The sequence below is a fragment of the Giraffa tippelskirchi genome, chromosome 11, assembly GCF_054371585.1.
Source record: "Giraffa tippelskirchi isolate mGirTip1 chromosome 11, T2T-mGirTip1v1.2.pri, whole genome shotgun sequence".
Classification (NCBI taxonomy): domain Eukaryota; kingdom Metazoa; phylum Chordata; class Mammalia; order Artiodactyla; family Giraffidae; genus Giraffa; species Giraffa tippelskirchi.
Genome location: NC_137285.1, coordinates 76,204,374 through 76,232,020, shown reverse-complemented (window position 1 = coordinate 76,232,020; position 27,647 = coordinate 76,204,374). Strand labels below are relative to the sequence as shown.

Sequence of the window (27,647 nt, the reverse complement as noted above, 5' to 3'; positions counted from 1 at the left end):
CACCCCTCCCCACACACTCCCGTGCACCAGCCCCAGCGTCCTCACCTCTGTGCTCTGGCGTGCTGGGCTCCAGGTCCTCCTGGTGCCTCAGAGGCCGGGGTTCTCTGGACTCTGGGTCGGAGCCGGGTGTGCTGAGCTCCGTGGCAGCCTCAGACTGGGCCGCCGGCTGTATCCTGGGCGGTGTCTCGGCAGCAGGCCTTCCCCACCTCCGCGTCTCCCCCGGTGGGGCTGATGCCTCCGTGGGCACGCTGACCTGGAGCCTGCACTGGGCCTCACGGGCGGGGGGGTGGTGCTCCGACCCCTCCCTCTGGGAGCTGGATGGGGTGTCCCCGTCCTCGGCCTCATCACGTGGGAAGCTCTGCAACGACAGTGACCGTCAGCCAGCCATGCTGGGAGTTTTCCGAGCTGGGCCTGGCCAGTGGAGCCGCTGCTTCTGCCTGCTCGAACTTCTCTTCCCAGAAGGGTCAGAGACGTGTGTCTGCTCAGATCCCCACCCGGGAGGAAAGAGACCCATCTGAGGGTGTGAGGTCAGCCTGGCCGGTCGGCGCTGCCCACACTCTCCCCATCCCGCCCAGCCTGCTCTCCCCTGGGGTGTGGACACAACTTGTCCACAGGCTTCTGACCCCACATCCGCCTGGGCTTCCTTGAGGGAGACACAGCCCGAGAAACCCGCATCCCCACACACAGGCAAAGGACCCGGTGTTTCCGGGTGGCATGGGAGAGGTGGCCTGGCCCGGCCTGGGGCTCCCCGTGTTACCTTTCTGTTTCTCCGGGCAAAGGGCCAGAGGCCTCTCGGGGGTGTCCTGAGCCAACGTCGACAGGGTGCCCACGCACACTGCCTGTGAGCTCTCCTGAGGCCCCGGCCTCTGGGCAGGGGCAAACAGCAGAACATCTTGGCAGCAAGTGATCTGGCTGGGGGCTCCTCTCCGCTCTGGAGGCCTGGATACCCGGATTGCGGGTTCTGTTGGGTTCTGTTGCCGGCAGGTGACATCATTTCCTGGGGTTCGTGCTGAGGTCCCTTCCTCAAAACTTCCCAAGGGAATCTCTGGGTTTCTGACTGCTCGACCACCCCCCTTAGGCCATGTGCAGGCACAATGACACCCACACGGCCCAGCCCACAGCCCTGGGGAGGCCTGGGTTCAGCCAGGGCCTGAGCTCCGAGGACCATGCTGCTCTCAGACCAGGCTCCTTCTTCTCATAAGTGGTGTGGCCCTGGACAAGCATATGCCCCTCAGGGTTGCCCCAGTCTCTCCATCTGCAGAGTGGGGGTCATTCTCCCATCTGCTTCCTAGGTCTGTCGGCCTACGAGCAGCTCCATGCCTTTCCACCTGGGGCCGATATCACGTGGAGCTCGTGCGCTGAGACTTCAGAAAGAAAGATTCCATCCAGGGCTGACACAGCACAGAATGGGGCAGAACGAGGCCTGGATGCGCCGTGGAACCCAGGAAAAGGCACTCCCCCTCCTGACTGTTTTGAGACCCCGCATCCAAGTTGGAGGACCGAAAGGAAGACTCGAAGGTCTCCCTCTCTTATAGAAAAGAGTAGCCAACTTTCTGGTCCTCTGTTTCCATTGAGATTCTGTTCAAGGGTCCCAGCTCGGCTTCTGCGGGTGGCTGAGCTTCTAATGGCTCCCTGCGTTCTTGTCTTTTCCTCTCCAAACCTTCCGTCCTTTTCCCCCTTCTGGGGTGGAAGGGCGCTGTCATTGCTTCTACCTTCGAGACAGATTGAGGAAAAGTCTGGACCATCGACTCCTTTCCTCTCTTTGGTTCCGTGTCTCTCTCTGGCTGTGTCCCTCTCTTTTCCTTTCTCAATTCCGTCTGTGTCTTCCTCTTTCTCTCTCGTGTGTGGATGGATGGATGGATGCTAGGGATGCACATGTATATGATTAGATGAGGGTTATGTTTTAGGGATAGGTTAGAGGGAGAGAAAGGCTTTAGGTCAGAGTTGGTCATGGGGGAAGGGTCAAGGGTGGTGGTGGTGTTTCTTGGAATCTGAGTGCTGTGCATTCTTCGTCTCTTTCCATATGAACCCCTTCTCAGATACACCACTTGCAAGGAGTCTCTCGTGTTCCGTTTCCTATCTTTTGCATTTGTGAATGCTTAGCTTCTCCGTTGTGAAGAGGTTCCATTGGATGGAAACCCAGTGGTGTACTTCGTTTACCTCTTTCCCTTACTTGAAGAGACCCATTTCGACCTCCGCCCAGCAAATGGCAAGGAGACTCTGATGTTAAGGAGCCTTTGACCTACGCTTCTTTCTAGCTATCTCATGACATCAGTCTTTAGGGTGAGGTTTTTCCCCGATATTGAGGTGGTATGAGATCAAAACCAATAGCGTTCTTCAGATGTAGCTGTCTGGTTTTCCCATGGACATTGATTGAAGAGGCTTTCTTGTTCCCATTTGGATATTCTCCCCGTCTGTGTCAGAGATGAGTTGACCATGGATGCTGGGGTTTGTTTCTGGACCCTCAACTTTATTCCATCGATCTGGATCTGTGTGTGTTGTTGTATTCCCAATAGCATACTGTCCTGCTGCTGCTGCTGCGGCTAAGTCACTTCAGTCGTGTCTGACTCTGCATGACCCCGTGGCCTGCAGCCTACCAGGCTCCTCCGTCCAGGACATTTTCCAGGCAAGAGTACTGGAGTGGGTCGCCATTGCCTCCTCCGATACTCTCCTGAGGATCCTAGTTTGGTCGTCTAATTTCCTTTCACACAACCTTGGATGTCCGTATCGGGGCTTTTTCGTCGGATTGTATTGACAATGTAGGCTCTTTTCTGTTTCCGTACCCCTTTTGCAATTCTTTGTTCGGTGCGAAAATGCATTGGCATTTTGGGAGGAATAGCATGGAAGCTGTGGATTGCCATGTGGGGCTGTGACATGATTTTCCCAGTAGGAATTCTTTCAAGCCCTGAGCACAGCTTCTCTTTCCAGTGATTGGTGTGGGCTTGATCTTCCTCCTTCCATCTCTCGCCGTTTTGTGAGAACAGGTCCATCCTTCCCTTCTGGGGTAGATGGACTCGTGGGTATCACTTCAGTGAATGGCATTGTCAGTGGGGGTGATAATTCCCTTCTCATTGGAAGACTTTGCTGTGAGTATTAGAAATGCAAGTGACTTCTCTTCCCCTTCCTCCCTGTCCATGTCTCAGAGCCACCGGGAAACAGAGGCCTCATCCACGGTCACACAGGCCTGAGGGGGTGCAACTAGACTGTTGTTTCTTCAGGCCCTCAGTGCTGGACATCATCCGGGATACTCTGTGTGTGTCTTCCTCCGTCTGGTGTCCCTTCAGACCTTTCCCTAGTTTTCACAGGCTTGTTGTGTTGGCGTTCTTTGTCTGTTTGGAGACACATCCTTGATAAGCTTTGTGTTTCCACTCATTCGTCTCGCGATGTATGACCTGTCTTTTGCTTTTGTAATGAGGTCTTTCCCACAGTAGATATCTTTGATTTTGCAAAGTCCACTGTATTCTCTGGGTTTTTTTTGTGGACTGCCTTTTAGTTTTGTGTGTGAAGACTCAAAGCACGTGTCCGGTTTCTGCTCATTGTTCTTCTAGATTTGTGACAAGTTTTCATGGAAAGTTTGTCTAGGGATAACTGGAAGTGAACTCGGTGTAAGGTGTCAAGTCTCCATCTCCATTCATGTCATCCCCTGCAGTTTCCAATTCCCTGTTCCTGAGTGGTTTTGGAGATCTTGTGGGAAGGTTGGTTGCATTGGAGTTTGCCTTTCCACCTTGATTCGATTCACACTGTTCTGCCCTCAGGGACACTGTCAAGGGGGAGTGAGGAGCAGCCTGCACTTCCAGCAGTGACCACACGGTGGGGCGAGTGCTGCTCTCCCCTCTGGGAGCCCCAGGCCACAGGCATCCCAGTGAGGAGCCAGCTCTGTGCTCAGCTGAAAGGAGTTAGTCTCTCAGGAGCCTCGGAGCCCTTGCCTTTGGATCACCCAGGGTGGGCATTTACTGGGACAGAAAAAATTGCCCTGAATTCCATGGACGGAAGAGCCTGGCTGTGTAGAGTTGGTGAGTTGCCGTGAATCAGACACAACTGAGGACACAAAAATTCAATAGATTAAAACACATTTTGGGGGTGGGGGGGAGTGAAAGTGGGTGATGTGGGTTTTTTTGTCTTATATAATAGCCAAGGGAAATCTAGTTTAAACCTAAATTCACATAGATGGGAAAGGTATAGCTCTCCGTCACCCTATTTAAAAAAAAAAAAAAAACTACTAAACTTTTCTGAAAGTTTATTTAGTAGCTTCCTTGAGCAGTTTATTGTGGAGCATTTTTTTTTCTGTGACATTGGCCTCATTAAAAATTATGGTTTGCCTTTAGTGGATAATTTTGTTCATTGGTTTCTTAGAGAACCTTGGTAATCTTTGAGTTTCCTGGGGAGTATGGTCACATGACCTGGCCCTGGCCAATCGGTGCGTTCCACCTCCCTGGCCACTGTGATTGGCTCCGGGCTGGGGCAGTGCCCAATCGGGGCCCAGGGCCGGGCCTCACGTTGGAAGCCAGGGGAAGACGAGCTCTCGTCCTGCTGGGGTAGGGGAAGGGGTGGGGCCGGGGGAGGTCAGGCTCCAGCAGTGGGAGGGGCTTGAGGTCCGCCTGCGGCAGTTGGTGACGTTCCTGCTCCCCTCAGGGCAGAGCCGCCGGCCTGAGAATGAGGGCGCTGCTGAGCCCAGGGGCTGGGATGGCCCGTTGCTGCTGTGGTCCCAGAGCTCCACCCGAGACCTGAGGGAAGCCGTCTGCCCGTGAGTCCTCTCCCGCTTGTCTGTCAGCTTGTTTGAAGCATGCTGGGTTTTCTGCCCAGCTGGCTAAGGGGAGTCCCTGGAAATGCAAGGGTGTGGGTTTTGGCAGACTTCAGGGAAGACATGCCAGATGAGCCTGGGAGACTCCAGCTTAAGCTGGATTCAGGAGATATCTCTTCGGGCCAGCTAGTAATTGTAGGATAAGCCTAATGAGTCTTCACAGGATGAAGAGAGTAACGTGCCAAGGTAGCAATTGATGTCCTCATTCGAGAGGATGAAGCTGGTGCTCAGAGAAGGGGGGAACTTGGCCACAGCAAGGAGGTGTGCACCCAGACAGAACCCCCCAGATCCGGCCATTGGAGCTCAGGGAGGCCACTGGTGTGGCTTGTCCCTGTGGCAGGGCCCGAGGCAGGCAGCCCACCCTGATTCCTGCGGGGGCCTGACTTGGGAAGTGCCATCTGGTAGCTTTGAGACTCACCAAACCAAATTGCACTGGAGAGAGGAGGGACACCTTCCTTCATCCACCCCCCACCCCCGCCGGATTCCCACATACCCTGACCCCTTTCTCTCGATTTCGGAGCCATTTCCAGAGTCCCGCTCATATGACCTCATTTGAAGTGCACTGTGGACGGGCTGCCATCTGCAGCTGCTACCACAGCAGCCAAGGGCTTTAGCTCCCGACTACCTCCCTTCCTTTGGAACTTGGGGGCCCTCTACTCCCCGCTTGCACACCACAGACCTTTGCTGAGGATTGTGGGGACCCTCACTCAGTTTGCAGCACGTTGTAGCCATCCCTGTCCTCCCTTGAAACTCAGCTTGTGAGCTCCTTTGGAGCAGCGTGGCCCACCTGGCTGCAACGGAAGAGACACAGCTGACAGTGAAACAACAGCTTAGATCTGAGAGCCGGAAAGCTCTGTCAAAAGGGACCTCCCTCTTCACACCGTAGAGGCTGTAGGAGCCGCCAGGCTTTCGGAACCAGTGCTGGGGCCAAAATGACTCCACAGCTGTTTTCCTTCCTGGGGAGGGTTCTGGCTCGAGCGGGAATGGCTCAAGTCTCCTAAGGTTCTGAAAGCCCACTGTGTGCAGATTCACGGTACACAGAGAGGAAAAGGTGGAGTCCTACCCTGGAGGTGGTCACAGCTCACGGATGAGCCAGGCAGGCAGGCAGGCAGGGCATGAGAACACCTGAGCTGCCTTCATGAGTGAATGGTGTGGGGGCAGAGGAAGAGAAGCCGGTCTGCTCCCTCGTGTGGTGCCCAGGGCAGGTTGTCCCCAGAGGAAACCCTTACGACGGTGAGGACTATCACTGCTGTTTCCCAAGGGGTTCCGTCGGTGCGTGTCTTCCCCGGAGCGGTCAGGCCGTCTCTCAAGTACACTGGCCATGGGCATTGCCTCTCCTTGGAACTTCCCATGTGTTTCTCTTTTTTATGGAACAGTGATTTTCTAGAGTGGTTCTGGGCCACAAGGATGTTGGGTCATTTTCTAGCCTTCTGTCATGAAGAACGCTTTCCTGGGCATGGGGGTGGTTTGTTGTTCCAGCTCCCTTTCTTGGCTTCTTTTGGGAGCTGGTGCAACAAGAGGAGCTCAGCCTCTGCCTTCTGGCTGAGATGTCACCCTTCAAACAGCAATGCCTGCCTGGAGATAATGATGGCAGTTGCCAAAAGGGCTTCGTTTGGCACATGGTATCTTGAAAGGACGTACACCGTCCTTTCAGCTATCAAAGGCTAGTTCAAATGACATAAAAATGAGAACTCTCCAATGGAGTCTTACAGTAGGTGGAGAGTCCGAAAAACACTCCTTCAGTCATTTCGCTGAGAGTCACTGATTGGGGACACCAAGAATATAGGAAGGAATGCAGAAAGAAAAGATGAAATTGTGTTCAGGATCGGGGGGAGGGATGAACAGGGCGTGCTTGCCTTGAATCCAGGCTTTGTTGCGGGGTGGGGCATAAAGATGGAACGGGTCTGAAACTACAAAGTGGTGATGGTAACACAGTATCACCAGAGTTACACAACAGTGTTCCCAGATTGCAACAATGATGAAAAAGTTTACTAATCCCAACTTAACCAACAAAAATACAGGAAACCATACAAAAAATAAAACATCACCAGAAAGGTGGAAACAAACCACATGCAAAGCAGTTCAGGGGAAAGGAACTCCATGTCCCCTGGGGGCAGACCGAGTTGCCGGCATCCACGGTGAGCAGACAGGGATGGAGGCTGCAGAGCCGACCGCTCCCCTGGACGTGGTGTTTCCGGTAAGGGCTCTGGGTCTCTGTCCAGAGCGGGGGCTCTTTCTCCCTGCAGGGCTGGGTGAGTCATCGTGGGCGTCTGGGTGTTGCGCGGGAGCCAGGGCAGGCTCTCCCTGCCGAGGCGGTGACTCTTCCTCTGCCTCGGGTTCTCTTGCTAAAGCCCGAGCAGGTAGAGGTGCACGTGGAGGTGGAGGTTCTCGCTGAGGGGGTGGGACATCAGTGCCTGGGGCTGGGGGTCCTGCAGGCACGGAGATCCGATCTGCCCGGTGTGCTGGCCAGTACCCAGCTGGCCTGGTGTCTCTGCGAGGGCAAGTCTCGCTTCTCCATCTGCCCTCGGTGGATCCCTGGGTCCTGCACCTGGAGCCACCACCTGTGTGGGGACAGGTCTGGGAAGTGGAGCCTGGTTCCAGTTGGAGGCCAGTGCTAGAGCTGGGGGAGAAGCAAAGTTTGCCCACAGGCCAGCCTTGGCATGTGCGTACCCCGGGACAGAAACCTTCCAAGAGGTTCCCAAAGAATACCCAGCGTCAGATGTCTTTTGGGACTGAAGTGTGCAAGATGGGGGGCGGGGGGTGTGAGGCCAGCGCTTGCTGCAGGCCCAGCAGCAGCTTTCGAGGACTCGTCCCTGTGTAGCTCAGCACCCCTCCCCACACACTCCCGTGCACCAGCCCCAGCGTCCTCACCTCTGTGCTGTGGCGTGCTGGGCTCCAGGTCCTCCTGGTGCCTCAGAGGCCGGGGTTCTCTGGACTCTGGGTCGGAGCCGGGTGTGCTGAGCTCCGTGGAAGCCTCAGACTGGGCCGCCGGCTGTATCCTGGGCGGTGTCTCGGCAGCAGGCCTTCCCCACCTCCGCGTCTCCCCCGGTGGGGCTGATGCCTCCGTGGGCACGCTGACCTGGAGCCTGCACTGGGCCTCACGGGCGGGCGGGTGGTGCTCCGACCCCTCCCTCTGGGAGCTGGATGGGGTGTCCCCGTCCTCGGCCTCATCACGTGGGAAGCTCTGCAACGACAGTGACCGTCAGCCAGCCATGCTGGGAGTTTTCCGAGCTGGGCCTGGCCAGTGGAGCCGCTGCTTCTGCCTGCTCGAACTTCTCTTCCCAGAAGGGTCAGAGACGTGTGTCTGCTCAGATCCCCACCCGGGAGGAAAGAGACCCATCTGAGGGTGTGAGGTCAGCCTGGCCGGTCGGCGCTGCCCACACTCTCCCCATCCCGCCCAGCCTGCTCTCCCCTGGGGTGTGGGCACAACTTGTCCACAGGCTTCTGACCCCACATCCGCCTGGGCTTCCTTGAGGGAGACACAGCCCGAGAAACCCGCATCCCCACACACAGGCAAAGGACCCGGTGTTTCCGGGTGGCATGGGAGAGGTGGCCTGGCCCGGCCTGGGGCTCCCCGTGTTACCTTTCTGTTTCTCCGGGCAAAGGGCCAGAGGCCTCTCGGGGGTGTCCTGAGCCAACGTCGACAGGGTGCCCACGCACACTGCCTGTGAGCTCTCCTGAGGCCCCGGCCTCTGGGCAGGGGCAAACAGCAGAACATCTTGGCAGCAAGTGATCTGGCTGGGGGCTCCTCTCCGCTCTGGAGGCCTGGATACCCGGATTGCGGGTTCTGTTGGGTTCTGTTGCCGGCAGGTGACATCATTTCCTGGGGTTCGTGCTGAGGTCCCTTCCTCAAAACTTCCCAAGGGAATCTCTGGGTTTCTGACTGCTCGACCACCCCCCTTAGGCCATGTGCAGGCACAATGACACCCACACGGCCCAGCCCACAGCCCTGGGGAGGCCTGGGTTCAGCCAGGGCCTGAGCTCCGAGGACCATGCTGCTCTCAGACCAGGCTCCTTCTTCTCATAAGTGGTGTGGCCCTGGACAAGCATATGCCCCTCAGGGTTGCCCCAGTCTCTCCATCTGCAGAGTGGGGGTCATTCTCCCATCTGCTTCCTAGGTCTGTCGGCCTACGAGCAGCTCCATGCCTTTCCACCTGGGGCCGATATCACGTGGAGCTCGTGCGCTGAGACTTCAGAAAGAAAGATTCCATCCAGGGCTGACACAGCACAGAATGGGGCAGAACGAGGCCTGGGTGCGCCGTGGAACCCAGGAAAAGGCACTCCCCCTCCTGACTGTTTTGAGACCCCGCATCCAAGTTGGAGGACCGAAAGGAAGACTCGAAGGTCTCCCTCTCTTATAGAAAAGAGTAGCCAACTTTCTGGTCCTCTGTTTCCATTGAGATTCTGTTCAAGGGTCCCAGCTCGGCTTCTGCGGGTGGCTGAGCTTCTAATGGCTCCCTGCGTTCTTGTCTTTTCCTCTCCAAACCTTCCGTCCTTTTCCCCCTTCTGGGGTGGAAGGGCGCTGTCATTGCTTCTACCTTCGAGACAGATTGAGGAATAGTCTGGACCATCGACTCCTTTCCTCTCTTTGGTTCCGTGTCTCTCTCTGGCTGTGTCCCTCTCTTTTCCTTTCTCAATTCCGTCTGTGTCTTCCTCTTTCTCTCTCGTGTGTGGATGGATGGATGGATGCTAGGGATGCACATGTATATGATTAGATGAGGGTTATGTTTTAGGGATAGGTTAGAGGGAGAGAAAGGCTTTAGGTCAGAGTTGGTCATGGGGGAAGGGTCAAGGGTGGTGGTGGTGTTTCTTGGAATCTGAGTGCTGTGCATTCTTCGTCTCTTTCCATATGAACCCCTTCTCAGATGTCTCTCGTGTTCCGTTTCCTATCTTTTGCATTTGTGAATGCTTAGCCTCTCTGTTGTGAAGAGGTTCCATTGGATGGAAACCCAGTGGTGTACTTCGTTTACCTCTTTCCCTTACTTGAAGAGACCCATTTCGACCTCCGCCCAGCAAATGGCAAGGAGACTCTGATGTTAAGGAGCCTTTGACCTACGCTTCTTTCTAGCTATCTCATGACATCAGTCTTTAGGGTGAGGTTTTTCCCCGATATTGAGGTGGTATGAGATCAAAACCAATAGCGTTCTTCAGATGTAGCTGTCTGGTTTTCCCATGGACATTGATTGAAGAGGCTTTCTTGTTCCCATTTGGATATTCTCCCCGTCTGTGTCAGAGATGAGTTGACCATGGATGCTGGGGTTTGTTTCTGGACCCTCAACTTTATTCCATCGATCTGGATCTGTGTGTGTTGTTGTATTCCCAATAGCATACTGTCCTGCTGCTGCTGCTGCGGCTAAGTCACTTCAGTCGTGTCTGACTCTGCATGACCTCGTGGCCTGCAGCCTACCAGGCTCCTCCGTCCAGGACATTTTCCAGGCAAGAGTACTGGAGTGGGTCGCCATTGCCTCCTCCGATACTCTCCTGAGGATCCTAGTTTGGTCGTCTAATTTCCTTTCACACAACCTTGGATGTCCGTATCGGGGCTTTTTCGTCGGATTGTATTGACAATGTAGGCTCTTTTCTGTTTCCGTACCCCTTTTGCAATTCTTTGTTCGGTGCGAAAATGCATTGGCATTTTGGGAGGAATAGCATGGAAGCTGTGGATTGCCATGTGGGGCTGTGACATGATTTTCCCAGTAGGAATTCTTTCAAGCCCTGAGCACAGCTTCTCTTTCCAGTGATTGGTGTGGGCTTGATCTTCCTCCTTCCATCTCTCGCCGTTTTGTGAGAACAGGTCCATCCTTCCCTTCTGGGGTAGATGGACTCGTGGGTATCACTTCAGTGAATGGCATTGTCAGTGGGGGTGATAATTCCCTTCTCATTGGAAGACTTTGCTGTGAGTATTAGAAATGCAAGTGACTTCTCTTCCCCTTCCTCCCTGTCCATGTCTCAGAGCCACCGGGAAACAGAGGCCTCATCCACGGTCACACAGGCCTGAGGGGGTGCAACTAGACTGTTGTTTCTTCAGGCCCTCAGTGCTGGACATCATCCGGGATACTCTGTGTGTGTCTTCCTCCGTCTGGTGTCCCTTCAGACCTTTCCCTAGTTTTCACAGGCTTGTTGTGTTGGCGTTCTTTGTCTGTTTGGAGACACATCCTTGATAAGCTTTGTGTTTCCACTCATTCGTCTCGCGATGTATGACCTGTCTTTTGCTTTTGTAATGAGGTCTTTCCCACAGTAGATATCTTTGATTTTGCAAAGTCCACTGTATTCTCTGGGTTTTTTTTGTGGACTGCCTTTTAGTTTTGTGTGTGAAGACTCAAAGCACGTGTCCGGTTTCTGCTCATTGTTCTTCTAGATTTGTGACAAGTTTTCATGGAAAGTTTGTCTAGGGATAACTGGAAGTGAACTCGGTGTAAGGTGTCAAGTCTCCATCTCCATTCATGTCATCCCCTGCAGTTTCCAATTCCCTGTTCCTGAGTGGTTTTGGAGATCTTGTGGAAGGTTGGTTGCATTGGAGTTTGCATTTCCACCTTGATTCGATTCACACTGTTCTGCCCTCAGGGACACTGTCAAGGGGGAGTGAGGAGCAGCCTGCACTTCCAGCAGTGACCACACGGTGGGGCGAGTGCTGCTCTCCCCTCTGGGAGCCCCAGGCCACAGGCATCCCAGTGAGGAGCCAGCTCTGTGCTCAGCTGAAAGGAGTTAGTCTCTCAGGAGCCTCGGAGCCCTTGCCTTTGGATCACCCAGGGTGGGCATTTACTGGGACAGAAAAAATTGCCCTGAATTCCATGGACGGAAGAGCCTGGCTGTGTAGAGTTGGTGAGTTGCCGTGAATCAGACACAACTGAGGACACAAAAATTCAATAGATTAAAACACATTTTGGGGGTGGGGGGGAGTGAAAGTGGGTGATGTGGGTTTTTTTGTCTTATATAATAGCCAAGGGAAATCTAGTTTAAACCTAAATTCACATAGATGGGAAAGGTATAGCTCTCCGTCACCCTATTTAAAAAAAAAAAAAAACTACTAAACTTTTCTGAAAGTTTATTTAGTAGCTTCCTTGAGCAGTTTACTGTGGAGCATTTTTTTTTCTGTGACATTGGCCTCATTAAAAATTATGGTTTGCCTTTAGTGGATAATTTTGTTCATTGGTTTCTTAGAGAACCTTGGTAATCTTTGAGTTTCCTGGGGAGTATGGTCACATGACCTGGCCCTGGCCAATCGGTGCGTTCCACCTCCCTGGCCACTGTGATTGGCTCCGGGCTGGGGCAGTGCCCAATCGGGGCCCAGGGCCGGGCCTCACGTTGGAAGCCAGGGGAAGACGAGCTCTCGTCCTGCTGGGGTAGGGGAAGGGGTGGGGCCGGGGGAGGTCAGGCTCCAGCAGTGGGAGGGGCTTGAGGTCCGCCTGCGGCAGTTGGTGACGTTCCTGCTCCCCTCAGGGCAGAGCCGCCGGCCTGAGAATGAGGGCGCTGCTGAGCCCAGGGGCTGGGATGGCCCGTTGCTGCTGTGGTCCCAGAGCTCCACCCGAGACCTGAGGGAAGCCGTCTGCCCGTGAGTCCTCTCCCGCTTGTCTGTCAGCTTGTTTGAAGCATGCTGGGTTTTCTGCCCAGCTGGCTAAGGGGAGTCCCTGGAAATGCAAGGGTGTGGGTTTTGGCAGACTTCAGGGAAGACATGCCAGATGAGCCTGGGAGACTCCAGCTTAAGCTGGATTCAGGAGATATCTCTTCGGGCCAGCTAGTAATTGTAGGATAAGCCTAATGAGTCTTCACAGGATGAAGAGAGTAACGTGCCAAGGTAGCAATTGATGTCCTCATTCGAGAGGATGAAGCTGGTGCTCAGAGAAGGGGGGAACTTGGCCACAGCAAGGAGGTGTGCACCCAGACAGAACCCCCCAGATCCGGCCATTGGAGCTCAGGGAGGCCACTGGTGTGGCTTGTCCCTGTGGCAGGGCCCGAGGCAGGCAGCCCACCCTGATTCCTGCGGGGGCCTGACTTGGGAAGTGCCATCTGGTAGCTTTGAGACTCACCAAACCAAATTGCACTGGAGAGAGGAGGGACACCTTCCTTCATCCACCCCCCACCCCCGCCGGATTCCCACATACCCTGACCCCTTTCTCTCGATTTCGGAGCCATTTCCAGAGTCCCGCTCATATGACCTCATTTGAAGTGCACTGTGGACGGGCTGCCATCTGCAGCTGCTACCACAGCAGCCAAGGGCTTTAGCTCCCGACTACCTCCCTTCCTTTGGAACTTGGGGGCCCTCTACTCCCCACTTGCACACCACAGACCTTTGCTGAGGATTGTGGGGACCCTCACTCAGTTTGCAGCACGTTGTAGCCATCCCTGTCCTCCCTTGAAACTCAGCTTGTGAGCTCCTTTGGAGCAGCGTGGCCCACCGGGCTGCAACGGAAGAGACACAGCTGACAGTGAAACAACAGCTTAGATCTGAGAGCCGGAAAGCTCTGTCAAAAGGGACCTCCCTCTTCACACCGTAGAGGCTGTAGGAGCCGCCAGGCTTTCGGAACCAGTGCTGGGGCCAAAATGACTCCACAGCTGTTTTCCTTCCTGGGGAGGGTTCTGGCTCGAGTGGGAATGGCTCAAGTCTCCTAAGGTTCTGAAAGCCCACTGTGTGCAGATTCACGGTACACAGAGAGGAAAAGGTGGAGTCCTACCCTGGAGGTGGTCACAGCTCACGGATGAGCCAGGCAGGCAGGCAGGCAGGGCATGAGAACACCTGAGCTGCCTTCATGAGTGAATGGTGTGGGGGCAGAGGAAGAGAAGCCGGTCTGCTCCCTCGTGTGGTGCCCAGGGCAGGTTGTCCCCAGAGGAAACCCTTACGACGGTGAGGACTATCACTGCTGTTTCCCAAGGGGTTCCGTCGGTGCGTGTCTTCCCCGGAGCGGTCAGGCCGTCTCTCAAGTACACTGGCCATGGGCATTGCCTCTCCTTGGAACTTCCCATGTGTTTCTCTTTTTTATGGAACAGTGATTTTCTAGAGTGGTTCTGGGCCACAAGGATGTTGGGTCATTTTCTAGCCTTCTGTCATGAAGAACGCTTTCCTGGGCATGGGGGTGGTTTGTTGTTCCAGCTCCCTTTCTTGGCTTCTTTTGGGAGCTGGTGCAACAAGAGGAGCTCAGCCTCTGCCTTCTGGCTGAGATGTCACCCTTCAAACAGCAATGCCTGCCTGGAGATAATGATGGCAGTTGCCAAAAGGGCTTCGTTTGGCACATGGTATCTTGAAAGGACGTACACCGTCCTTTCAGCTATCAAAGGCTAGTTCAAATGACATAAAAATGAGAACTCTCCAATGGAGTCTTACAGTAGGTGGAGAGTCCGAAAAACACTCCTTCAGTCATTTCGCTGAGAGTCACTGATTGGGGACACCAAGAATATAGGAAGGAATGCAGAAAGAAAAGATGAAATTGTGTTCAGGATCGGGGGGAGGGATGAACAGGGCGTGCTTGCCTTGAATCCAGGCTTTGTTGGGGGGTGGGGCATAAAGATGGAACGGGTCTGAAACTACAAAGTGGTGATGGTAACACAGTATCACCAGAGTTACACAACAGTGTTCCCAGATTGCAACAATGATGAAACAGTTTACTAATCCCAACTTAACCAACAAAAATACAGGAAACCATACAAAAAATAAAACATCACCAGAAAGGTGGAAACAAACCACATGCAAAGCAGTTCAGGGGAAAGGAACTCCATGTCCCCTGGGGGCAGACCGAGTTGCCGGCATCCACGGTGAGCAGACAGGGATGGAGGCTGCAGAGCCGACCGCTCCCCTGGACGTGGTGTTTCCGGTAAGGGCTCTGGGTCTCTGTCCAGAGCGGGGGCTCTTTCTCCCTGCAGGGCTGGGTGAGTCATCGTGGGCGTCTGGGTGTTGCGCGGGAGCCAGGGCAGGCTCTCCCTGCCGAGGCGGTGACTCTTCCTCTGCCTCGGGTTCTCTTGCCAAAGCCCGAGCAGGTAGAGGTGCACGTGGAGGTGGAGGTTCTCGCTGAGGGGGTGGGACATCAGTGCCTGGGGCTGGGGGTCCTGCAGGCACGGAGATCCGATCTGCCCGGTGTGCTGGCCAGTACCCAGCTGGCCTGGTGTCTCTGCGAGGGCAAGTCTCGCTTCTCCATCTGCCCTCGGTGGATCCCTGGGTCCTGCACCTGGAGCCACCACCTCTTTAGGGACAGGTCTGGGAAGTGGAGCCTGGTTCCAGTTGGAGGCCAGTGCTAGAGCTGGGGGAGAAGCAAAGTTTGCCCACAGGCCAGCCTTGGCATGTGCGTACCCCGGGACAGAAACCTTCCAAGAGGTTCCCAAAGAATACCCAGCGTCAGATGTCTTTTGGGACTGAAGTGTGCAAGATGGGGGGCGGGGGGTGTGAGGCCAGCGCTTGCTGCAGGCCCAGCAGCAGCTTTCGAGGACTCGTCCCTGTGTAGCTCAGCACCCCTCCCCACACACTCCCGTGCACCAGCCCCAGCGTCCTCACCTCTGTGCTCTGGCGTGCTGGGCTCCAGGTCCTCCTGGTGCCTCAGAGGCCGGGGTTCTCTGGACTCTGGGTCGGAGCCGGGTGTGCTGAGCTCCGTGGCAGCCTCAGACTGGGCCGCCGGCTGTATCCTGGGCGGTGTCTCGGCAGCAGGCCTTCCCCACCTCCGCGTCTCCCCCGGTGGGGCTGATGCCTCCGTGGGCACGCTGACCTGGAGCCTGCACTGGGCCTCACGGGCGGGGGGGTGGTGCTCCGACCCCTCCCTCTGGGAGCTGGATGGGGTGTCCCCGTCCTCGGCCTCATCACGTGGGAAGCTCTGCAACGACAGTGACCGTCAGCCAGCCATGCTGGGAGTTTTCCGAGCTGGGCCTGGCCAGTGGAGCCGCTGCTTCTGCCTGCTCGAACTTCTCTTCCCAGAAGGGTCAGAGACGTGTGTCTGCTCAGATCCCCACCCGGGAGGAAAGAGACCCATCTGAGGGTGTGAGGTCAGCCTGGCCGGTCGGCGCTGCCCACACTCTCCCCATCCCGCCCAGCCTGCTCTCCCCTGGGGTGTGGACACAACTTGTCCACAGGCTTCTGACCCCACATCCGCCTGGGCTTCCTTGAGGGAGACACAGCCCGAGAAACCCGCATCCCCACACACAGGCAAAGGACCCGGTGTTTCCGGGTGGCATGGGAGAGGTGGCCTGGCCCGGCCTGGGGCTCCCCGTGTTACCTTTCTGTTTCTCCGGGCAAAGGGCCAGAGGCCTCTCGGGGGTGTCCTGAGCCAACGTCGACAGGGTGCCCACGCACACTGCCTGTGAGCTCTCCTGAGGCCCCGGCCTCTGGGCAGGGGCAAACAGCAGAACATCTTGGCAGCAAGTGATCTGGCTGGGGGCTCCTCTCCGCTCTGGAGGCCTGGATACCCGGATTGCGGGTTCTGTTGGGTTCTGTTGCCGGCAGGTGACATCATTTCCTGGGGTTCGTGCTGAGGTCCCTTCCTCAAAACTTCCCAAGGGAATCTCTGGGTTTCTGACTGCTCGACCACCCCCCTTAGGCCATGTGCAGGCACAATGACACCCACACGGCCCAGCCCACAGCCCTGGGGAGGCCTGGGTTCAGCCAGGGCCTGAGCTCCGAGGACCATGCTGCTCTCAGACCAGGCTCCTTCTTCTCATAAGTGGTGTGGCCCTGGACAAGCATATGCCCCTCAGGGTTGCCCCAGTCTCTCCATCTGCAGAGTGGGGGTCATTCTCCCATCTGCTTCCTAGGTCTGTCGGCCTACGAGCAGCTCCATGCCTTTCCACCTGGGGCCGATATCACGTGGAGCTCGTGCGCTGAGACTTCAGAAAGAAAGATTCCATCCAGGGCTGACACAGCACAGAATGGGGCAGAACGAGGCCTGGATGCGCCGTGGAACCCAGGAAAAGGCACTCCCCCTCCTGACTGTTTTGAGACCCCGCATCCAAGTTGGAGGACCGAAAGGAAGACTCGAAGGTCTCCCTCTCTTATAGAAAAGAGTAGCCAACTTTCTGGTCCTCTGTTTCCATTGAGATTCTGTTCAAGGGTCCCAGCTCGGCTTCTGCGGGTGGCTGAGCTTCTAATGGCTCCCTGCGTTCTTGTCTTTTCCTCTCCAAACCTTCCGTCCTTTTCCCCCTTCTGGGGTGGAAGGGCGCTGTCATTGCTTCTACCTTCGAGACAGATTGAGGAAAAGTCTGGACCATCGACTCCTTTCCTCTCTTTGGTTCCGTGTCTCTCTCTGGCTGTGTCCCTCTCTTTTCCTTTCTCAATTCCGTCTGTGTCTTCCTCTTTCTCTCTCGTGTGTGGATGGATGGATGGATGCTAGGGATGCACATGTATATGATTAGATGAGGGTTATGTTTTAGGGATAGGTTAGAGGGAGAGAAAGGCTTTAGGTCAGAGTTGGTCATGGGGGAAGGGTCAAGGGTGGTGGTGGTGTTTCTTGGAATCTGAGTGCTGTGCATTCTTCGTCTCTTTCCATATGAACCCCTTCTCAGATACACCACTTGCAAGGAGTCTCTCGTGTTCCGTTTCCTATCTTTTGCATTTGTGAATGCTTAGCTTCTCCGTTGTGAAGAGGTTCCATTGGATGGAAACCCAGTGGTGTACTTCGTTTACCTCTTTCCCTTACTTGAAGAGACCCATTTCGACCTCCGCCCAGCAAATGGCAAGGAGACTCTGATGTTAAGGAGCCTTTGACCTACGCTTCTTTCTAGCTATCTCATGACATCAGTCTTTAGGGTGAGGTTTTTCCCCGATATTGAGGTGGTATGAGATCAAAACCAATAGCGTTCTTCAGATGTAGCTGTCTGGTTTTCCCATGGACATTGATTGAAGAGGCTTTCTTGTTCCCATTTGGATATTCTCCCCGTCTGTGTCAGAGATGAGTTGACCATGGATGCTGGGGTTTGTTTCTGGACCCTCAACTTTATTCCATCGATCTGGATCTGTGTGTGTTGTTGTATTCCCAATAGCATACTGTCCTGCTGCTGCTGCTGCGGCTAAGTCACTTCAGTCGTGTCTGACTCTGCATGACCCCGTGGCCTGCAGCCTACCAGGCTCCTCCGTCCAGGACATTTTCCAGGCAAGAGTACTGGAGTGGGTCGCCATTGCCTCCTCCGATACTCTCCTGAGGATCCTAGTTTGGTCGTCTAATTTCCTTTCACACAACCTTGGATGTCCGTATCGGGGCTTTTTCGTCGGATTGTATTGACAATGTAGGCTCTTTTCTGTTTCCGTACCCCTTTTGCAATTCTTTGTTCGGTGCGAAAATGCATTGGCATTTTGGGAGGAATAGCATGGAAGCTGTGGATTGCCATGTGGGGCTGTGACATGATTTTCCCAGTAGGAATTCTTTCAAGCCCTGAGCACAGCTTCTCTTTCCAGTGATTGGTGTGGGCTTGATCTTCCTCCTTCCATCTCTCGCCGTTTTGTGAGAACAGGTCCATCCTTCCCTTCTGGGGTAGATGGACTCGTGGGTATCACTTCAGTGAATGGCATTGTCAGTGGGGGTGATAATTCCCTTCTCATTGGAAGACTTTGCTGTGAGTATTAGAAATGCAAGTGACTTCTCTTCCCCTTCCTCCCTGTCCATGTCTCAGAGCCACCGGGAAACAGAGGCCTCATCCACGGTCACACAGGCCTGAGGGGGTGCAACTAGACTGTTGTTTCTTCAGGCCCTCAGTGCTGGACATCATCCGGGATACTCTGTGTGTGTCTTCCTCCGTCTGGTGTCCCTTCAGACCTTTCCCTAGTTTTCACAGGCTTGTTGTGTTGGCGTTCTTTGTCTGTTTGGAGACACATCCTTGATAAGCTTTGTGTTTCCACTCATTCGTCTCGCGATGTATGACCTGTCTTTTGCTTTTGTAATGAGGTCTTTCCCACAGTAGATATCTTTGATTTTGCAAAGTCCACTGTATTCTCTGGGTTTTTTTTGTGGACTGCCTTTTAGTTTTGTGTGTGAAGACTCAAAGCACGTGTCCGGTTTCTGCTCATTGTTCTTCTAGATTTGTGACAAGTTTTCATGGAAAGTTTGTCTAGGGATAACTGGAAGTGAACTCGGTGTAAGGTGTCAAGTCTCCATCTCCATTCATGTCATCCCCTGCAGTTTCCAATTCCCTGTTCCTGAGTGGTTTTGGAGATCTTGTGGGAAGGTTGGTTGCATTGGAGTTTGCCTTTCCACCTTGATTCGATTCACACTGTTCTGCCCTCAGGGACACTGTCAAGGGGGAGTGAGGAGCAGCCTGCACTTCCAGCAGTGACCACACGGTGGGGCGAGTGCTGCTCTCCCCTCTGGGAGCCCCAGGCCACAGGCATCCCAGTGAGGAGCCAGCTCTGTGCTCAGCTGAAAGGAGTTAGTCTCTCAGGAGCCTCGGAGCCCTTGCCTTTGGATCACCCAGGGTGGGCATTTACTGGGACAGAAAAAATTGCCCTGAATTCCATGGACGGAAGAGCCTGGCTGTGTAGAGTTGGTGAGTTGCCGTGAATCAGACACAACTGAGGACACAAAAATTCAATAGATTAAAACACATTTTGGGGGTGGGGGGGAGTGAAAGTGGGTGATGTGGGTTTTTTTGTCTTATATAATAGCCAAGGGAAATCTAGTTTAAACCTAAATTCACATAGATGGGAAAGGTATAGCTCTCCGTCACCCTATTTAAAAAAAAAAAAAAAACTACTAAACTTTTCTGAAAGTTTATTTAGTAGCTTCCTTGAGCAGTTTATTGTGGAGCATTTTTTTTTCTGTGACATTGGCCTCATTAAAAATTATGGTTTGCCTTTAGTGGATAATTTTGTTCATTGGTTTCTTAGAGAACCTTGGTAATCTTTGAGTTTCCTGGGGAGTATGGTCACATGACCTGGCCCTGGCCAATCGGTGCGTTCCACCTCCCTGGCCACTGTGATTGGCTCCGGGCTGGGGCAGTGCCCAATCGGGGCCCAGGGCCGGGCCTCACGTTGGAAGCCAGGGGAAGACGAGCTCTCGTCCTGCTGGGGTAGGGGAAGGGGTGGGGCCGGGGGAGGTCAGGCTCCAGCAGTGGGAGGGGCTTGAGGTCCGCCTGCGGCAGTTGGTGACGTTCCTGCTCCCCTCAGGGCAGAGCCGCCGGCCTGAGAATGAGGGCGCTGCTGAGCCCAGGGGCTGGGATGGCCCGTTGCTGCTGTGGTCCCAGAGCTCCACCCGAGACCTGAGGGAAGCCGTCTGCCCGTGAGTCCTCTCCCGCTTGTCTGTCAGCTTGTTTGAAGCATGCTGGGTTTTCTGCCCAGCTGGCTAAGGGGAGTCCCTGGAAATGCAAGGGTGTGGGTTTTGGCAGACTTCAGGGAAGACATGCCAGATGAGCCTGGGAGACTCCAGCTTAAGCTGGATTCAGGAGATATCTCTTCGGGCCAGCTAGTAATTGTAGGATAAGCCTAATGAGTCTTCACAGGATGAAGAGAGTAACGTGCCAAGGTAGCAATTGATGTCCTCATTCGAGAGGATGAAGCTGGTGCTCAGAGAAGGGGGGAACTTGGCCACAGCAAGGAGGTGTGCACCCAGACAGAACCCCCCAGATCCGGCCATTGGAGCTCAGGGAGGCCACTGGTGTGGCTTGTCCCTGTGGCAGGGCCCAAGGCAGGCAGCCCACCCTGATTCCTGCGGGGGCCTGACTTGGGAAGTGCCATCTGGTAGCTTTGAGACTCACCAAACCAAATTGCACTGGAGAGAGGAGGGACACCTTCCTTCATCCACCCCCCACCCCCGCCGGATTCCCACATACCCTGACCCCTTTCTCTCGATTTCGGAGCCATTTCCAGAGTCCCGCTCATATGACCTCATTTGAAGTGCACTGTGGACGGGCTGCCATCTGCAGCTGCTACCACAGCAGCCAAGGGCTTTAGCTCCCGACTACCTCCCTTCCTTTGGAACTTGGGGGCCCTCTACTCCCCGCTTGCACACCACAGACCTTTGCTGAGGATTGTGGGGACCCTCACTCAGTTTGCAGCACGTTGTAGCCATCCCTGTCCTCCCTTGAAACTCAGCTTGTGAGCTCCTTTGGAGCAGCGTGGCCCACCTGGCTGCAACGGAAGAGACACAGCTGACAGTGAAACAACAGCTTAGATCTGAGAGCCGGAAAGCTCTGTCAAAAGGGACCTCCCTCTTCACACCGTAGAGGCTGTAGGAGCCGCCAGGCTTTCGGAACCAGTGCTGGGGCCAAAATGACTCCACAGCTGTTTTCCTTCCTGGGGAGGGTTCTGGCTCGAGCGGGAATGGCTCAAGTCTCCTAAGGTTCTGAAAGCCCACTGTGTGCAGATTCACGGTACACAGAGAGGAAAAGGTGGAGTCCTACCCTGGAGGTGGTCACAGCTCACGGATGAGCCAGGCAGGCAGGCAGGCAGGGCATGAGAACACCTGAGCTGCCTTCATGAGTGAATGGTGTGGGGGCAGAGGAAGAGAAGCCGGTCTGCTCCCTCGTGTGGTGCCCAGGGCAGGTTGTCCCCAGAGGAAACCCTTACGACGGTGAGGACTATCACTGCTGTTTCCCAAGGGGTTCCGTCGGTGCGTGTCTTCCCCGGAGCGGTCAGGCCGTCTCTCAAGTACACTGGCCATGGGCATTGCCTCTCCTTGGAACTTCCCATGTGTTTCTCTTTTTTATGGAACAGTGATTTTCTAGAGTGGTTCTGGGCCACAAGGATGTTGGGTCATTTTCTAGCCTTCTGTCATGAAGAACGCTTTCCTGGGCATGGGGGTGGTTTGTTGTTCCAGCTCCCTTTCTTGGCTTCTTTTGGGAGCTGGTGCAACAAGAGGAGCTCAGCCTCTGCCTTCTGGCTGAGATGTCACCCTTCAAACAGCAATGCCTGCCTGGAGATAATGATGGCAGTTGCCAAAAGGGCTTCGTTTGGCACATGGTATCTTGAAAGGACGTACACCGTCCTTTCAGCTATCAAAGGCTAGTTCAAATGACATAAAAATGAGAACTCTCCAATGGAGTCTTACAGTAGGTGGAGAGTCCGAAAAACACTCCTTCAGTCATTTCGCTGAGAGTCACTGATTGGGGACACCAAGAATATAGGAAGGAATGCAGAAAGAAAAGATGAAATTGTGTTCAGGATCGGGGGGAGGGATGAACAGGGCGTGCTTGCCTTGAATCCAGGCTTTGTTGCGGGGTGGGGCATAAAGATGGAACGGGTCTGAAACTACAAAGTGGTGATGGTAACACAGTATCACCAGAGTTACACAACAGTGTTCCCAGATTGCAACAATGATGAAAAAGTTTACTAATCCCAACTTAACCAACAAAAATACAGGAAACCATACAAAAAATAAAACATCACCAGAAAGGTGGAAACAAACCACATGCAAAGCAGTTCAGGGGAAAGGAACTCCATGTCCCCTGGGGGCAGACCGAGTTGCCGGCATCCACGGTGAGCAGACAGGGATGGAGGCTGCAGAGCCGACCGCTCCCCTGGACGTGGTGTTTCCGGTAAGGGCTCTGGGTCTCTGTCCAGAGCGGGGGCTCTTTCTCCCTGCAGGGCTGGGTGAGTCATCGTGGGCGTCTGGGTGTTGCGCGGGAGCCAGGGCAGGCTCTCCCTGCCGAGGCGGTGACTCTTCCTCTGCCTCGGGTTCTCTTGCTAAAGCCCGAGCAGGTAGAGGTGCACGTGGAGGTGGAGGTTCTCGCTGAGGGGGTGGGACATCAGTGCCTGGGGCTGGGGGTCCTGCAGGCACGGAGATCCGATCTGCCCGGTGTGCTGGCCAGTACCCAGCTGGCCTGGTGTCTCTGCGAGGGCAAGTCTCGCTTCTCCATCTGCCCTCGGTGGATCCCTGGGTCCTGCACCTGGAGCCACCACCTGTGTGGGGACAGGTCTGGGAAGTGGAGCCTGGTTCCAGTTGGAGGCCAGTGCTAGAGCTGGGGGAGAAGCAAAGTTTGCCCACAGGCCAGCCTTGGCATGTGCGTACCCCGGGACAGAAACCTTCCAAGAGGTTCCCAAAGAATACCCAGCGTCAGATGTCTTTTGGGACTGAAGTGTGCAAGATGGGGGGCGGGGGGTGTGAGGCCAGCGCTTGCTGCAGGCCCAGCAGCAGCTTTCGAGGACTCGTCCCTGTGTAGCTCAGCACCCCTCCCCACACACTCCCGTGCACCAGCCCCAGCGTCCTCACCTCTGTGCTGTGGCGTGCTGGGCTCCAGGTCCTCCTGGTGCCTCAGAGGCCGGGGTTCTCTGGACTCTGGGTCGGAGCCGGGTGTGCTGAGCTCCGTGGAAGCCTCAGACTGGGCCGCCGGCTGTATCCTGGGCGGTGTCTCGGCAGCAGGCCTTCCCCACCTCCGCGTCTCCCCCGGTGGGGCTGATGCCTCCGTGGGCACGCTGACCTGGAGCCTGCACTGGGCCTCACGGGCGGGCGGGTGGTGCTCCGACCCCTCCCTCTGGGAGCTGGATGGGGTGTCCCCGTCCTCGGCCTCATCACGTGGGAAGCTCTGCAACGACAGTGACCGTCAGCCAGCCATGCTGGGAGTTTTCCGAGCTGGGCCTGGCCAGTGGAGCCGCTGCTTCTGCCTGCTCGAACTTCTCTTCCCAGAAGGGTCAGAGACGTGTGTCTGCTCAGATCCCCACCCGGGAGGAAAGAGACCCATCTGAGGGTGTGAGGTCAGCCTGGCCGGTCGGCGCTGCCCACACTCTCCCCATCCCGCCCAGCCTGCTCTCCCCTGGGGTGTGGGCACAACTTGTCCACAGGCTTCTGACCCCACATCCGCCTGGGCTTCCTTGAGGGAGACACAGCCCGAGAAACCCGCATCCCCACACACAGGCAAAGGACCCGGTGTTTCCGGGTGGCATGGGAGAGGTGGCCTGGCCCGGCCTGGGGCTCCCCGTGTTACCTTTCTGTTTCTCCGGGCAAAGGGCCAGAGGCCTCTCGGGGGTGTCCTGAGCCAACGTCGACAGGGTGCCCACGCACACTGCCTGTGAGCTCTCCTGAGGCCCCGGCCTCTGGGCAGGGGCAAACAGCAGAACATCTTGGCAGCAAGTGATCTGGCTGGGGGCTCCTCTCCGCTCTGGAGGCCTGGATACCCGGATTGCGGGTTCTGTTGGGTTCTGTTGCCGGCAGGTGACATCATTTCCTGGGGTTCGTGCTGAGGTCCCTTCCTCAAAACTTCCCAAGGGAATCTCTGGGTTTCTGACTGCTCGACCACCCCCCTTAGGCCATGTGCAGGCACAATGACACCCACACGGCCCAGCCCACAGCCCTGGGGAGGCCTGGGTTCAGCCAGGGCCTGAGCTCCGAGGACCATGCTGCTCTCAGACCAGGCTCCTTCTTCTCATAAGTGGTGTGGCCCTGGACAAGCATATGCCCCTCAGGGTTGCCCCAGTCTCTCCATCTGCAGAGTGGGGGTCATTCTCCCATCTGCTTCCTAGGTCTGTCGGCCTACGAGCAGCTCCATGCCTTTCCACCTGGGGCCGATATCACGTGGAGCTCGTGCGCTGAGACTTCAGAAAGAAAGATTCCATCCAGGGCTGACACAGCACAGAATGGGGCAGAACGAGGCCTGGGTGCGCCGTGGAACCCAGGAAAAGGCACTCCCCCTCCTGACTGTTTTGAGACCCCGCATCCAAGTTGGAGGACCGAAAGGAAGACTCGAAGGTCTCCCTCTCTTATAGAAAAGAGTAGCCAACTTTCTGGTCCTCTGTTTCCATTGAGATTCTGTTCAAGGGTCCCAGCTCGGCTTCTGCGGGTGGCTGAGCTTCTAATGGCTCCCTGCGTTCTTGTCTTTTCCTCTCCAAACCTTCCGTCCTTTTCCCCCTTCTGGGGTGGAAGGGCGCTGTCATTGCTTCTACCTTCGAGACAGATTGAGGAATAGTCTGGACCATCGACTCCTTTCCTCTCTTTGGTTCCGTGTCTCTCTCTGGCTGTGTCCCTCTCTTTTCCTTTCTCAATTCCGTCTGTGTCTTCCTCTTTCTCTCTCGTGTGTGGATGGATGGATGGATGCTAGGGATGCACATGTATATGATTAGATGAGGGTTATGTTTTAGGGATAGGTTAGAGGGAGAGAAAGGCTTTAGGTCAGAGTTGGTCATGGGGGAAGGGTCAAGGGTGGTGGTGGTGTTTCTTGGAATCTGAGTGCTGTGCATTCTTCGTCTCTTTCCATATGAACCCCTTCTCAGATGTCTCTCGTGTTCCGTTTCCTATCTTTTGCATTTGTGAATGCTTAGCCTCTCTGTTGTGAAGAGGTTCCATTGGATGGAAACCCAGTGGTGTACTTCGTTTACCTCTTTCCCTTACTTGAAGAGACCCATTTCGACCTCCGCCCAGCAAATGGCAAGGAGACTCTGATGTTAAGGAGCCTTTGACCTACGCTTCTTTCTAGCTATCTCATGACATCAGTCTTTAGGGTGAGGTTTTTCCCCGATATTGAGGTGGTATGAGATCAAAACCAATAGCGTTCTTCAGATGTAGCTGTCTGGTTTTCCCATGGACATTGATTGAAGAGGCTTTCTTGTTCCCATTTGGATATTCTCCCCGTCTGTGTCAGAGATGAGTTGACCATGGATGCTGGGGTTTGTTTCTGGACCCTCAACTTTATTCCATCGATCTGGATCTGTGTGTGTTGTTGTATTCCCAATAGCATACTGTCCTGCTGCTGCTGCTGCGGCTAAGTCACTTCAGTCGTGTCTGACTCTGCATGACCTCGTGGCCTGCAGCCTACCAGGCTCCTCCGTCCAGGACATTTTCCAGGCAAGAGTACTGGAGTGGGTCGCCATTGCCTCCTCCGATACTCTCCTGAGGATCCTAGTTTGGTCGTCTAATTTCCTTTCACACAACCTTGGATGTCCGTATCGGGGCTTTTTCGTCGGATTGTATTGACAATGTAGGCTCTTTTCTGTTTCCGTACCCCTTTTGCAATTCTTTGTTCGGTGCGAAAATGCATTGGCATTTTGGGAGGAATAGCATGGAAGCTGTGGATTGCCATGTGGGGCTGTGACATGATTTTCCCAGTAGGAATTCTTTCAAGCCCTGAGCACAGCTTCTCTTTCCAGTGATTGGTGTGGGCTTGATCTTCCTCCTTCCATCTCTCGCCGTTTTGTGAGAACAGGTCCATCCTTCCCTTCTGGGGTAGATGGACTCGTGGGTATCACTTCAGTGAATGGCATTGTCAGTGGGGGTGATAATTCCCTTCTCATTGGAAGACTTTGCTGTGAGTATTAGAAATGCAAGTGACTTCTCTTCCCCTTCCTCCCTGTCCATGTCTCAGAGCCACCGGGAAACAGAGGCCTCATCCACGGTCACACAGGCCTGAGGGGGTGCAACTAGACTGTTGTTTCTTCAGGCCCTCAGTGCTGGACATCATCCGGGATACTCTGTGTGTGTCTTCCTCCGTCTGGTGTCCCTTCAGACCTTTCCCTAGTTTTCACAGGCTTGTTGTGTTGGCGTTCTTTGTCTGTTTGGAGACACATCCTTGATAAGCTTTGTGTTTCCACTCATTCGTCTCGCGATGTATGACCTGTCTTTTGCTTTTGTAATGAGGTCTTTCCCACAGTAGATATCTTTGATTTTGCAAAGTCCACTGTATTCTCTGGGTTTTTTTTGTGGACTGCCTTTTAGTTTTGTGTGTGAAGACTCAAAGCACGTGTCCGGTTTCTGCTCATTGTTCTTCTAGATTTGTGACAAGTTTTCATGGAAAGTTTGTCTAGGGATAACTGGAAGTGAACTCGGTGTAAGGTGTCAAGTCTCCATCTCCATTCATGTCATCCCCTGCAGTTTCCAATTCCCTGTTCCTGAGTGGTTTTGGAGATCTTGTGGAAGGTTGGTTGCATTGGAGTTTGCATTTCCACCTTGATTCGATTCACACTGTTCTGCCCTCAGGGACACTGTCAAGGGGGAGTGAGGAGCAGCCTGCACTTCCAGCAGTGACCACACGGTGGGGCGAGTGCTGCTCTCCCCTCTGGGAGCCCCAGGCCACAGGCATCCCAGTGAGGAGCCAGCTCTGTGCTCAGCTGAAAGGAGTTAGTCTCTCAGGAGCCTCGGAGCCCTTGCCTTTGGATCACCCAGGGTGGGCATTTACTGGGACAGAAAAAATTGCCCTGAATTCCATGGACGGAAGAGCCTGGCTGTGTAGAGTTGGTGAGTTGCCGTGAATCAGACACAACTGAGGACACAAAAATTCAATAGATTAAAACACATTTTGGGGGTGGGGGGGAGTGAAAGTGGGTGATGTGGGTTTTTTTGTCTTATATAATAGCCAAGGGAAATCTAGTTTAAACCTAAATTCACATAGATGGGAAAGGTATAGCTCTCCGTCACCCTATTTAAAAAAAAAAAAAAACTACTAAACTTTTCTGAAAGTTTATTTAGTAGCTTCCTTGAGCAGTTTACTGTGGAGCATTTTTTTTTCTGTGACATTGGCCTCATTAAAAATTATGGTTTGCCTTTAGTGGATAATTTTGTTCATTGGTTTCTTAGAGAACCTTGGTAATCTTTGAGTTTCCTGGGGAGTATGGTCACATGACCTGGCCCTGGCCAATCGGTGCGTTCCACCTCCCTGGCCACTGTGATTGGCTCCGGGCTGGGGCAGTGCCCAATCGGGGCCCAGGGCCGGGCCTCACGTTGGAAGCCAGGGGAAGACGAGCTCTCGTCCTGCTGGGGTAGGGGAAGGGGTGGGGCCGGGGGAGGTCAGGCTCCAGCAGTGGGAGGGGCTTGAGGTCCGCCTGCGGCAGTTGGTGACGTTCCTGCTCCCCTCAGGGCAGAGCCGCCGGCCTGAGAATGAGGGCGCTGCTGAGCCCAGGGGCTGGGATGGCCCGTTGCTGCTGTGGTCCCAGAGCTCCACCCGAGACCTGAGGGAAGCCGTCTGCCCGTGAGTCCTCTCCCGCTTGTCTGTCAGCTTGTTTGAAGCATGCTGGGTTTTCTGCCCA

The 27,647-nt window shown here is 54.7% G+C and overlaps 3 protein-coding genes and 2 long non-coding RNA genes across 6 annotated transcripts in view; 2 read left to right on the top strand and 3 right to left on the bottom strand.

The window, feature by feature from the left end:
• LOC145527627 (uncharacterized) overlaps positions 1 to 14,452 on the top strand; it is a 32,699-nt gene extending 18,247 nt beyond the window's left edge. For both annotated transcript variants that reach the window (XR_014069793.1, XR_014069794.1), the window contains exons 5-10: positions 1,293 to 1,518; positions 3,756 to 4,013; positions 4,633 to 4,744; positions 8,920 to 9,145; positions 11,366 to 11,623; positions 12,242 to 14,452. This is a non-coding gene — a long non-coding RNA (uncharacterized LOC145527627). The remainder of the gene's footprint in view (positions 1 to 1,292; positions 1,519 to 3,755; positions 4,014 to 4,632; positions 4,745 to 8,919; positions 9,146 to 11,365; positions 11,624 to 12,241) is intronic.
• LOC145527564 (uncharacterized) lies at positions 6,769 to 11,925 on the bottom strand. Its single transcript, XM_081545668.1, has 3 exons — positions 8,385 to 11,925; positions 7,673 to 7,985; positions 6,769 to 7,421 (listed from the first exon to the last, which is right to left on the bottom strand). Exons 1-3 carry the CDS (start codon positions 8,793 to 8,795, stop codon positions 7,147 to 7,149), a joined length of 999 nt encoding a protein of 332 aa, XP_081401794.1. The 5' UTR covers positions 8,796 to 11,925; the 3' UTR covers positions 6,769 to 7,146.
• Positions 14,279 to 16,404, bottom strand: LOC145527474 (uncharacterized). The gene is made up of 3 exons (XM_081545537.1): positions 15,994 to 16,404; positions 15,282 to 15,594; positions 14,279 to 15,030 (listed from the first exon to the last, which is right to left on the bottom strand). The coding sequence occupies exons 1-3, from the start codon at positions 16,402 to 16,404 to the stop codon at positions 14,402 to 14,404; spliced, it is 1,353 nt and encodes a 450-aa protein (XP_081401663.1). The 3' UTR covers positions 14,279 to 14,401.
• LOC145527657 (uncharacterized) lies at positions 15,024 to 22,053 on the top strand. Its single transcript, XR_014069829.1, has 3 exons — positions 15,024 to 16,754; positions 18,992 to 19,249; positions 19,869 to 22,053. It is a non-coding gene; the product is annotated as an uncharacterized LOC145527657 (long non-coding RNA).
• Positions 22,005 to 27,161, bottom strand: LOC145527561 (uncharacterized). The gene is made up of 3 exons (XM_081545665.1): positions 23,621 to 27,161; positions 22,909 to 23,221; positions 22,005 to 22,657 (listed from the first exon to the last, which is right to left on the bottom strand). The coding sequence occupies exons 1-3, from the start codon at positions 24,029 to 24,031 to the stop codon at positions 22,383 to 22,385; spliced, it is 999 nt and encodes a 332-aa protein (XP_081401791.1). The 5' UTR covers positions 24,032 to 27,161; the 3' UTR covers positions 22,005 to 22,382.
• Positions 27,162 to 27,647: the final 486 nt, after the last annotated feature.

Excerpts from the sequence above, each read along its gene's own strand:
- LOC145527564 (XM_081545668.1), bottom strand. The coding sequence starts at position 8,795 with ATGGTCCTCGGAGCTCAGGCCCTGGCTGAACCCAGGCCTCCCCAGGGC. Across the intron at positions 7,986-8,384 it reads TTGCCCGGAGAAACAGAAAG|AGCTTCCCACGTGATGAGGC; the intron begins GTAACACGGGGA and ends CTGTCGTTGCAG. Across the intron at positions 7,422-7,672 it reads CAGCACGCCACAGCACAGAG|CTCTAGCACTGGCCTCCAAC; the intron begins GTGAGGACGCTG and ends CTTCTCCCCCAG.
- LOC145527474 (XM_081545537.1), bottom strand. The coding sequence starts at position 16,404 with ATGGTCCTCGGAGCTCAGGCCCTGGCTGAACCCAGGCCTCCCCAGGGC. Across the intron at positions 15,595-15,993 it reads TTGCCCGGAGAAACAGAAAG|AGCTTCCCACGTGATGAGGC; the intron begins GTAACACGGGGA and ends CTGTCGTTGCAG. Across the intron at positions 15,031-15,281 it reads CAGCACGCCAGAGCACAGAG|CTCTAGCACTGGCCTCCAAC; the intron begins GTGAGGACGCTG and ends CTTCTCCCCCAG.
- LOC145527561 (XM_081545665.1), bottom strand. The coding sequence starts at position 24,031 with ATGGTCCTCGGAGCTCAGGCCCTGGCTGAACCCAGGCCTCCCCAGGGC. Across the intron at positions 23,222-23,620 it reads TTGCCCGGAGAAACAGAAAG|AGCTTCCCACGTGATGAGGC; the intron begins GTAACACGGGGA and ends CTGTCGTTGCAG. Across the intron at positions 22,658-22,908 it reads CAGCACGCCACAGCACAGAG|CTCTAGCACTGGCCTCCAAC; the intron begins GTGAGGACGCTG and ends CTTCTCCCCCAG.